General features: G+C 35.3%; 1 protein-coding gene across 1 annotated transcript; it reads right to left on the minus strand.

Moving 5' to 3' along the window:
- Nucleotides 1–1207: 1207 nt before the first annotated feature.
- Nucleotides 1208–7180, minus strand: LOC114271404 (uncharacterized). The gene is made up of 3 exons (XM_082900995.1): nucleotides 6986–7180; nucleotides 1886–2302; nucleotides 1208–1798 (listed from the first exon to the last, which is right to left on the minus strand). The coding sequence occupies exons 2-3, from the start codon at nucleotides 2300–2302 to the stop codon at nucleotides 1208–1210; spliced, it is 1008 nt and encodes a 335-aa protein (XP_082757121.1). The 5' UTR covers nucleotides 6986–7180.
- Between the last annotated feature and the right edge of the window lie 4318 nt (nucleotides 7181–11498).

Genomic DNA, 11498 nt, shown 5'->3' on the forward strand with positions numbered 1-11498 from the left:
ATCATAGGAAGCCACCGCTTCTAAAATAATAGTTGGTTCATGGATATGACCACAATACATACCTTTCCATGCAGTAGGACAATTCTTCCACTTCCAATGCATACAATCAATGCTCCCCAACATTCCAGGAAACCCACGATTTTTTCCCACCTCTAGTAATTTAGCAATGTCATCTTTGTTTGGTGCCCTCAAGTACACATCTGAAAAAATTGCAACCACTGCCTGAACAAACCTTTGTAGACTTTCTATTGTAGTGCTTTCTCCAATCCTCACATAATCATCTACAGAATCGGCCGCTACTCCATAAGCGAGCATCCTCATAGCCGCTGTCATCTTTTGAAGGGAAGACAGACCAAGAACTCCAATAGCATCTTTCTTCTGCACAAAATAAGGATCATATGCTTCCACCATAGATAAAATACGAAGAAAGAGATATCGACTCATCCGAAACCTCCTCCTAAATAAATTGGGCGGATATATAGGCGTTTCAGAGAAGTAATCTTGATAAAGTCTCTTGTGGCCTTGAATTCGATTACGATAAATAACTGTATGACCTTGAATAGAACCACGACGTAATCCCAATTGCCTCTCATTATTTAGCCGCTCTTCTTCTAAAGCAGCTATTGCAAATATCTCCAATTCATTATCAGAATCAGAGTCATCAATAATCATCTTAATTACACTATTGCGAGCCATGGAAATTAAAAGAAGAATGCAGCTGAGTAATAAACAACTGAAAATAAATATTAGGTTGTGTTTTGCTTCTTAAGCTTTGCAAGTTTCTGCCTAACAACTTCAATTTTCTGCAAAGTCAAATTTATAAAACATATCAAATAACTTCCAAAATCAAAACACCAGCAACTTACATAATCTGTATTTAATTGATCAACAAATAGAAATGTCCTGTAAATAAAAATCACTCCAATCCAACATACAATAAGAATTATATTTAGCCATGGAGTACTTCAACAAGCATTCAACGAGAATTCCACTCAGTAATTAAATTACTACTAGTTCAACCATTCAACAATAGGTAGTTCCAAAAAACTTTTAACATATAATAAATAATTCCAACATAAACTGCATAAAAAACATAGTTCTGCCTACAATGGAGAATCAAATCCAACAATAAATAATCAAATCCAACAATAAATAAAGTGAAAAACATAGTTCCAACAACTAAATTTTTTTTGGGTAGTTCCAACAACTAAATCTTTTTTTGGAGAATTTCCATTTGGCGGCGATGAAGGTATTCTGCTTGCAATGAAGGCAGACCACTTGTATCTATTGACATTATTCGCTCTTCCTCCTTCAATTGTTCCATTCGTATCTTCTCTTTCTCATTATCAACCTTTTCTTGTTCCGTTTGCGTCCTCTTTTTCTCATTATCAATCTTTTCTTGCTCTTGAAGATACGACCTTTCATACATCTCTATTTTCTTGTCATTCATTTTCTTTCTATATTCCTTTAAATCCTCTAATAATATTAAAATATGTGACCCTCCTTCATTTCCACGATCTTTATTCTTTCTTTTATTCAAACGTTCCTTTTCAGCTTTCCTACCCGGTGGTCTTTCCAAGTCTACATTGTCATTATGTGAAACATCATTGTCCTCTAAATTGATTGAATCCGGTGCACTAGGAGAACAAACGCCGGGAGTTGCCACTTTTTTTGGTTTTTGTTTCTTCATGCTATATTCCTCTCGCCATTTTGGTTGACCTCTTAACTCATGCCAACAATGTTCAAATGGAAATGACGATTTGTACAACTCTTTGTATAATTTCTTCGCATCAAGAATCTGAATAATAGATAAAAGAACACTAATTATCATGAGATTAGACAATTCCAATTATAATAAGTATAAAAAACTCAATGGCATTAATACCTTATCTTTGTCAGTCTTTCCACTTTGATTCAACCTTTGGATTTGGGCGAAGCACCCACTGAACTTATTCGTGGCAAGTTGAATTGCTGACCAACGGTTCATTAAAGAAGTTTGACTACGATTAGATGAAAAAGTTTTGTACTGGTGGAAATACTCCCACACTCTTAGCCAATAAGCCTTTGATTTTTGTTCATTCCCTTGCACTGGATCTAAGCTAATGTTAAGCCACGCCGATATGAGCATACTGTCTTCTTCTGTAGTGAAGTTGCCACCTCGTTGTGGTTTCTTGGTGGTTTCTATTTGAGGAGAGATTGGGGAAGACTGATCCCCTTGGTCAAGAGGTTCATCCATAAATTCATAATCAGTCCCATCATTCATCAAGTTGGTGAAATATGCATCATTTTGTTGCTGACTCATCTATACACAAGGTAAACAAAATTATGGCAACATATATTGGGTTGGAGAAATAACTAAGATTCCCAATTGGAAGCAAATTAATTAATAAATAGAGATCATGTAAATTAAAACATTAGTTGTTTTGTTGAAAATGATTCAATGATAATTTTAGATAAATAAATGGAGATCATGTAAATTCAATGAAAAAGAATTTATGGAGCTGCGGAAGATTCATCTTTTCTTAAACAAATCAAAGAATTCCAAGGTATGTGAATCAAAGGATAGAATAATTGTCGGTTGGAAGCACTCATGAAGTCAAAGGAAGCAAGCTGAGCTTTCAAAGAACCATGAATCAGTATGTCAGAGGATATCTTTTTAGTGAATATTTTATTATTGCGCAAAATCGAACTCGCTAGAATTTTCTCTCTTTCACATGTTCTTGATAAAAAGAAAACCTTGCTCAGCAAATTTAGTAGACTCCAAAAACTCTCAAAGTTATCACACTTCATATAAGAATAATTTATTTGACTAAGAAACAATTATTTGGAATTTGATGTGTGGATATCATTTGTCATTTTTTACTAGGTACATTGAGTTGGATAAATGATCATATTTAGCTTATGAAATGAGAATTAATGGGTAAGGAATAACAATTTTTTAAAATTAATTTACACTCCATGCTTAAAAAAATAGAACATAAGTCAATATAAAATGCCAAAAATATTTAAGATGGTTATTGAACTGGTTTGAGGTTGATTTACTAAAATCTGTTGTTCATGGTCTTTTTCAGCGTAGTTTTCATCCCAACTGCACACAGCATCTCTTTTTAAATATACATAATTTTGTTAGTATTTTATGCAAAATTTAGTTAGATATTTGGACTTGGTTTGTGTTGCATTAGCAGAATCTGACTTTTTCAATGGAATTTTCTACCATAGAATATGCCTCAAGACGGTCTGAGATCGGCTGTGTACAGATCATTTGTCATATGTGATGATCCAAAAGGCGTAATTGAATGTAAAACGATCAGAAAATCCAAAACCAATCCTAACAGATCAGATGAAAAAGGCAAAAGTCGAAGAAATCCTAGGAATTTGAATTCCTCTTCTGCATTCAAAGAAGAATCAATGAAGATGGGCTCAAGAAATGTCACAGAAGAAGATTCACATAACCCGTGGTCTGTGGGGATGACAATTCATGGGCATTCTAAAGAAATTGCGAAAGATTTGTTGAAAGGAGCTCTTGATTTGCAAGAGTCTTTGATCATGCTTGGAAAACTACAAGATAAGTTGTGGGAAAATTGAAAGGAAAAATCCAGGGGAGACAGAATTGGTGAAGTGGGGATTGAAAGAACAAAATCCCATCACTTCCAAGATCATGATTCCCAAATGGGATTTGAGAAACCGGGATTTTCTGCTGATGGGTGTTCGAGGGATTGTTTTGACGAGCTTAGGACTGTGATCAGAGACGGTCTTGCTAGGCAAAATCTTTTGCTGCCCAGTTGCACTGAAAAAAAGGCTTACTGTGATAAAAGAGCACTGGACTCGGGTACTGATATTGCCTCCACTAGCTCAAGCCAGTCCTTCCAAGGCTTTGCTTCTTCTGATAGTTCACTCTCATCAAATGCTCCTCACAAGTCAAAAGGCTCGAATTTGATTGCCAAGCTTATGGGTTTGGAAGAAATTCCCTCAGAAACTGTGTAGATTAGTCCCCAGAAAAAGTTGGAGAGTAAAAAGATTTCCTTTCAGAGAAGGCCTGTGTTTGAAATTGATATGCCAAAGGCGAGGAAATCTCATTCTGCTGATTATAAGGTAGATACAGAACAGAAGAAACTGAAAGAAATAGTCAAAAGATTTGAGAACATGCAATTTGAAAGGCTTGTGAATGGCAATTCTGATGAAGGGTTTGTGCTTCAATCGCATCGTTCTTAATGTTATTTCTTTTAGAAACTTCTGTTTGTTCTCTGATTTTTATATGCATATATTGTTGTTTAAATATATTTTTTGAAGACAATAACAAAGTAGGCAATGCAATGTTGAAACTAATGAGACAGCCTTAGAATCATCACCAAATAAAGAAAATTTTATTGCGAAGATTGAAACATTATATGACAATGCAGGTTGAAAATGTGGGATGCAAGTATGGTGACAAGTCAATTGACCTTAGTTGTGAAAATGAATCCGATATGACAAGAACTGGCACTACAACTGCAGATCAACTCCTTCCTAAAGAAAGGACAGATTCCTCTGAATTTCAGAGTAAAGGTATGGCACATTCTTAGATTTGAATTTTTTAAATTATGAGAATTAGTAATGAAGTGAATTCTCTACTCTCGCATACATGTATGCATTCTGTAAGTATAAAAGGTACTAATTCATGGAGGAGGACTGTCTCTTATCCGAGTGTCTTCAGGGCAAGAAAACTGTATTACAATTATGGTTCAAAGTTCTAAGCCCGCCTTACCCGTCACTAGCTGTTGGATGTAACTTATATCATTTCTTTGCATAGCGTTCCCACAAGTACAGGAAAAAGAAAAACGGAAAAGGGTACTGCTATTTTAATGTCTACATATGGGATTCTATATCTATAACTGGATTGAAAATATACACACATATAAGGCGAGTCATTACTCTACCTTAGGGTGCATATATAGGTACTTGCATTTGCAATTTGCAGTTCAATTGTATTGATTTTTATGGGACTTTTTATGTCTTTTTAATTGCAGACCAGTATGATAGCCACCAGAGTTCTGTCTGCAATGTTATACCACAGACTACCCAACAAGAAAGCCTCACCAAATCATCTGAAGAAGCTAACCATTGCATCAATAGTACTGAGAAGAAATGCTTCAGAACAGAAACTAATGTCGAAGATTTGCTTTTGAGTAGTTCATTGTTCCTCAGTTATGCGGAGGAGCAGTTTAATATCAATGACAAACATGCGATAGTTTTACAGAAAACTAGTCTATACTTTTTGTGTTATGTGAAGCTTTTAAAAGAATAATCGAATTTATGTAGAAGAGTTTTTGGAAACTTGCCCAAGTGTTGCCTATAATTAGAGTTGTGGTGAGTTTTGGGTAGTAAAAGATTGTACGGTTAGAGTTTTAACAGGTAGAAGACAGAATTTATGATTTGGCAAGGAAGAAGGCCGGATTTTGGCTTGATTTTTGAAATGGCAGATTATGGGATTTCTGAAATATTAGTTGCAAGAATTCTTTGAACAACCAGAGTTTTGATTTAGGTGCTAATTCAAAGGTACAAAGGTAGGGGAAGGGTAAGGTTGACTGGGTATAAGTAGACAGTCTCAATGGTCAAATAAATGGTCAAATATAAGTAGATCTCTCATGAATCGTATGATTCTAACAAGCATGCTCCCAACTTCTAATACATGAGAGATCTCTGAAAAACCCTCCTAAAAATTCTGCATCCAAGGAGAAATAGAATATTTAGGCCCTCTTCCCTCCCTTCTAGAATCGTTCATTGTTGGCTGAGTTTCAAATGAGCTTATGATGAAACTTCATCATTTCAATGTACTAACTGCGATTTATCTTTTTGATATGACAATTACCCTCCCTTTTTTTATGTATCTGTCTACAGGTACCCAACATGTGGGGTGAGGATGAGCTTCACAATGTTGTCCAAATGGGCTTTAACTCCAGTGCTCCACTCGACAGCCAAGATTTAACTGGTATGTCGACTCCTTAATTTCCCACACTAGCCTCTACACAGTCCAAGAAGAGTCAGAGGTAACGACTCTGTTCCCATTTGCAGGGTCTATGCCACCAGACCATATGAAAGTCGAACTTTGAATTTGTGTCTTTCAGTGCCAGTCTCCATTGTTTCTCCATTTGAGCTTTAATATAAATGCTACCAAAAAAGTTCTAATTCATTCTATCTCAAGAGAATTGTTTGATGGGCGAGGATTTGTGGGTTGAAGGTGTCGATTACTCAACAAAATCAATTGATATGTTGTAGAGGAAGCTGAAATATGGTGGTTGTGTTTCTAACTTACATGTATTTGTCTGGGATGGGGTTTCAAAGGAGATCGGAGTCGAAACCATAGAAGTGTACTTGCTCAATTTAGGAAGGGAGAAGTTTGAAGATGTATATGTTAATTATATATTGACCAATGAATATGAGGTTTTATTCATGTTTACTTCATAAATTTCTTCCTAGGAGTATTTATTATTATTTTTCGGGAAATATCTTTTTTAGGATTAGTTATGGGTTAAACCTTGCTGATTAAGAATAATCGAATTTCAATTGAAGTAATAATTTTCTGCTTAGTAATTTACAAGGTCATAAAATCAGATAGGAGAAGAAGATAGTATCTCCATGGTAGCTGTTCTTCCTATATATCCTAGGCAATATCAAACAAAATGCCAGAATGTGAGTAAACCCATTATAGTATTCTTAGAATATGTAGAATTAAGGTCTATCTTGTAAAATCATTGGCAACACAAAAACTCAAAACACAAAAATAGAACAGTGAAGTATCAAGGTATGGTTGAACTCACAGATCAGACAGACAATACACACATAAATTGTATACAGATTCGTAAAACCAAGAACATGGGAGAGACCCATATTACAGAGGAACAAGGAAAGTTTGTCCTATACATATATATATATATATATAGAGAGAGAGAAAGAGGGTTTATGAGTTGCATAGAAGGGGAAGACAGAGAGATAAAAGGATACATACCTTGAGGAAGAGGTCGATGGAGGGAGTTGCAGACAACGTTGAAGGAGAAGATCGTTTTCGCGCTGAAGGAGCAGATCGATTTCGCGGGAGAGACGTGTTTGGAGATCGATTTCGCACTGACGAAGCATATTGATTTCGCGGGAGAGACGTGAGCAGATCAATTTCGCGGGAGAGAAGAGTTTGGAGAGCCTTCAATCACTCTCCAATTGAAGCCAGCGGAGAAGCCGCGAGGGAAAATAGGAAGCCATTTAGCCAGCCCATTGGAGTGGGAATATTAGGGTCATCCGAGCTAAAATAGCTAACAGTCTCATTTTACCTCTTCCCTTGGAGTTGCTCTTATAGAAAATCATACTAATAGTTAATGAACCAAAAGCTAGGCGTTACGATTTTTTCAGAGCCGTGTAGACCCAATTAATGTTCTGGGCTATGGGCGTTGATTGGGCGTCGCACTACTACAACTTACATCTATTTTGCTGCTGTATGATAGAATGATTAACTCCATCGTCGAGGTAGTGACATAAGGCAAATAGGTAGGTGCTCTGCAATAAGTGCATGCACTGATTATGATCGGTTTTGAAAATACCTACGGAATGATCACTGTCAGTTTGAAAGGTAGTTCTATTACAATTCATTTATTTTCCTTTGACCCGATAACCTTGTATAAATTAATTAACTATTTATTTAACTTTGATATTGTCAATCGGTGATGCCGAACCAAAGGCTATATACAGACATGTTGGGTTATATGAGTGGTAATTGATTTATATAGGTGCTTAACATGGAATCCACCATTCTCAAAGTGAGAAAATATATTCAAGTAATTTTTCCTATTAATATTGGGCCAAAAGAAAACCGGCCGGTAACTTTTTCATAAAAATATTGTTATTTGTACACATATAATTATAAAAGTATATTTTGAAAAATGCTTTAGGGGTTCAATTAGAAGAAAGAAAAATTTTGAATTCACCTGCATGAGCTAGGTTTTGATAGTGATAAATTTGTCCGTACCTGTAGACACCCCATTCTTGACAGCTCTTACGACTTGGATGTCCTCTCATGCACACCTGATGATAAGTTTATTTGCTCGCCAAGTGCTTGAAATCCTCAGTGGAATGCCACAACTTTGAGCCTTTCAAACCTTGATAGCCTTTCAAACTCAGCTTTGGACCAAGCCTATGTCCTTCAAGCCAGCAGCATTTGGTGGCCTGCCGGCCATCCCTAGAGGTTGTCGGCCATCACTTTTGGGTTGCCGGCCATTGATATGGCTTGCCAGCCACCAGTGATGGCCAGCCGACTACCAGTGTATTTTGCAAATATTTTATGTCAGCTGTGCCAGCTGTTTGCACAAATGCACACATCTTCACCCACGTGTAGGGCTAGATCTCCTTGATGGAATTTCATGTTTTCTATATATAGAAGACCTCTCACATTGTTTTGAAGGTTTTTGAGCTCAAAATTTTTCCTCTTTACAATTCTCTCTCTACAAATTCTCTACACTTTAGCCTCAAATTCCTTAACCTTTGCCCATACACCCTTAACCAAATCTTCTCATCTTTGAGCTGAGATGTTCTTGTGAGAACCCGAATATACAAATTAAGTAAATAATTAAATAATAATAATTTTACAATCTCAAATATTTTGTTGGTGAATCCTAAAGTACAAATTAAATATTGTTGGAGGGTCTTTCAATTAATTTTAAGCCTAAAAAATTTATGGTGAAAATCTCTAATTTGGAGGTAAGATTTATTATTTTTTTTTTAAAAAAAGGGGGGAAGTTAGTAAGTATATTTTGATCTAATAATAGTTATATTTTATTTAAATTAATGATGAGAGGAAATATAATAAAATAAAAACAGGATATTAATTTAGAATCTTTTAAGTTTAGATATATATAAAGCAACCCTAGTTTTTCTAACAAAAACCCTAAACTCTCATATCATTCAATTAGCAGCCGTGAAGAGGAGATAGGAGTGGCTTTTGGTGAAAATTGAAGAACTAGTTTGGTGCTTGAGTAACTCCATCTCCAAGGTAGAAACAAATATTCTGTGAATATAGTTATTTTGTATATATGTTTCTGTGCATTCAATGGAAGAAGAAGGAATGAAAGCTTAACTGATTAGGTGGCTTGAATATCTATCAGATTAATAGTTGGTGTGAAATAGTGTAATGGGTATAGTGGATGTATGAAGAACAAGTATATGGCATGGATTATATTCAATGGGTGTTTTTGCTTGAAATGGTGGATCTTGTGAGTGAAACGTGGGTTAGGTAGGAGTACTTGACCACCAATATTTGTGAATATCATGTTTCTTTTATGTAGTTTGAGGAATTAAATGGGTACATATAGTTGAGGGTACAATCTATGAGTATGAAATTCTACACAGAACCACAAACTTTTTAAAAATCAAGAAACCATATCAAACGAATGAATTTTGAACTAAGATTTTCACAGTAGATGAATTACATATTAAATTGCATATCTGATTTTTTTCATAATTTTTGGGAGTCAAAATCCATATAAACTGATGTGTTCAAATCTGTCCAGAAAACTGGTTCAAACAGTAAATTCGAGACTGTTGTTCTCTTTGGGTATAAATTCGAAAATTACCAAATCAGCGTCATTATAACCGGTTACGAGTCTAGTTTCTTACATTTTTAGCCTTGCATTGATTTCTCCTATATACTAAGAGAACCATTAATTTCTTTAAAGTGCTGCAGAAAACAACCTGTTTAGATATAATTAATTGTAGATAATTATTTTGATAAGCAAATCAAGTGAAACCATTTCAGTTTCAAACTTAGGATATATTAGTTAATATCTAGAGGGTTTTGGAATTTTTTGAATAGCGTGGAGTGGGTTTTGTAATTTTCAAAGTTAGCGAATAGATTGGGAAAACTAGTTTAAAATTCTGTTTTATCTTAAAATTACTTTTAATTAAGTTTCGACTGGAACCCATGTCTTGGATGATTTTAGACCTTGAAGAACATGAATTTAGGTAATATTTAAGAGTAACGGTGAGTTGGGTTGAGCCGTGTTAGTGTGCTTTAGTTGAGGTTTTTAGTATTTTTAAATTAGTAATGACGTGTAGTTTTTATACTTGGTTTAGGGCACTAGTTGGACTTTTATACTCTGTTCGAGGATTACATTATTTCGTTTCCAGGTGAGTAGTTTCATGCTACATATTTTTATAAATGTTCCCCTACCCTGAACTGTTGGAAAATTAAATTGTTGCTTCGTGACTAAACTGTTTTAATAAATTATTATATTATCAATGGAATCAAATTATTTCTGAAACATGTGTGAACTTGGCATACTGTAAGCTATTAGTCTTGGTCTCATGTTTATAATGATGACCTACCATGTTTTGTAAAACTGATGTGTATTGATTATTTGGACCATCTGTGTATTTATTCCAGGGAAATTATTCCACTGTGTGTGGTGACTCTGGCCACTAGGGAACAGATCCGGTTTGGGCCGTGATGACTCTAGTGCTTAATGATTGTAAGGAAAAGACCTACATTAAGCTAGGTGACCTTCAATCGTATCGTCTTAGAGAAAAGACCCAGGTTGCCACCCTGAGGATGACTCTTAGTTCGGTATTGGATCCAACGGGGCTTATAGTCTTAAGAACTGTGTGGCATATTATTTGTTATTTTCTTGGTACCCAGAAAATTATTGGTGTTCATGTTGTAATCTGTTTTAAGTGAAAAATGTCATTTTTCATGTTCTCGAGAGACATGAATATTTTAACTGTTGAACTGTGGAACCTTCTTTTTGAAACAGATTCTCTTTACCAAACTGTATGCCAATCTGGTTTCTGTGATATATATATCTTATTTTGGAATTGATCATTGTTTTCAAAACTGTATATACTATCCATGTTACTACTCACTGAGCTATCAGCTGACTTAGTTGTTTACCATTTTTAGGTGTTAGAAGGACTTAGAGTGGACTCATGGCATAGCGGGGACTCGATTGCATGGACCTCTAGTACATTCATTTATTTTAGAGTGTTATGTCAAGTTTGTGCATATTTATATTCATTTTTATTGAGGTTCATTTAGGATTATTTTGATATGTGGGTTGTTTTTATCCCATAAGTTTGGATGGTATTGATTACGGTTGATTTTTTTGTTTATACTTGTGGCATGACACTTGATTGAGTTTTGGTTATTTATTAATGGGCTATTTTATTGTTATTCAATGTGTATGGTTTCGTATTTAGGCTTACTTGTGCCTTGGGCTAAGGCCCTGTGAGCCACGGCCGGTCATACCCGGGTTTGGGGTGTGACAGTTCTTGAGCTTGGTTTGAGCTCTAGAGGGTGTATTTGCTTGGTTTTATAGCTTGGAATTACTCTTCTCTTCAAGAGGTATAATACTTGCCTTATTTGCTTGCTTTGCATGCTTGTTTTTCTATCTTTTTCCCACTGATTTTGGGCTTTTTTTAGGCTATAAAAGCTCTATCTTTGTTGGTTGAAATTTGTGGTTTTAGGCCATTTAAAGGTAGGGGGT

This window comes from Camellia sinensis, chromosome 13, assembly GCF_055761805.1.
Source record: "Camellia sinensis isolate YWXY chromosome 13, ASM5576180v1, whole genome shotgun sequence".
Classification (NCBI taxonomy): Eukaryota; Viridiplantae; Streptophyta; class Magnoliopsida; order Ericales; family Theaceae; genus Camellia; species Camellia sinensis.

Excerpts from the sequence above, each read along its gene's own strand:
- LOC114271404 (XM_082900995.1), bottom strand. The coding sequence starts at position 2,302 with ATGAGTCAGCAACAAAATGATGCATATTTCACCAACTTGATGAATGAT. Across the intron at positions 1,799-1,885 it reads GAAAGACTGACAAAGATAAG|ATTCTTGATGCGAAGAAATT; the intron begins GTATTAATGCCA and ends TCTATTATTCAG.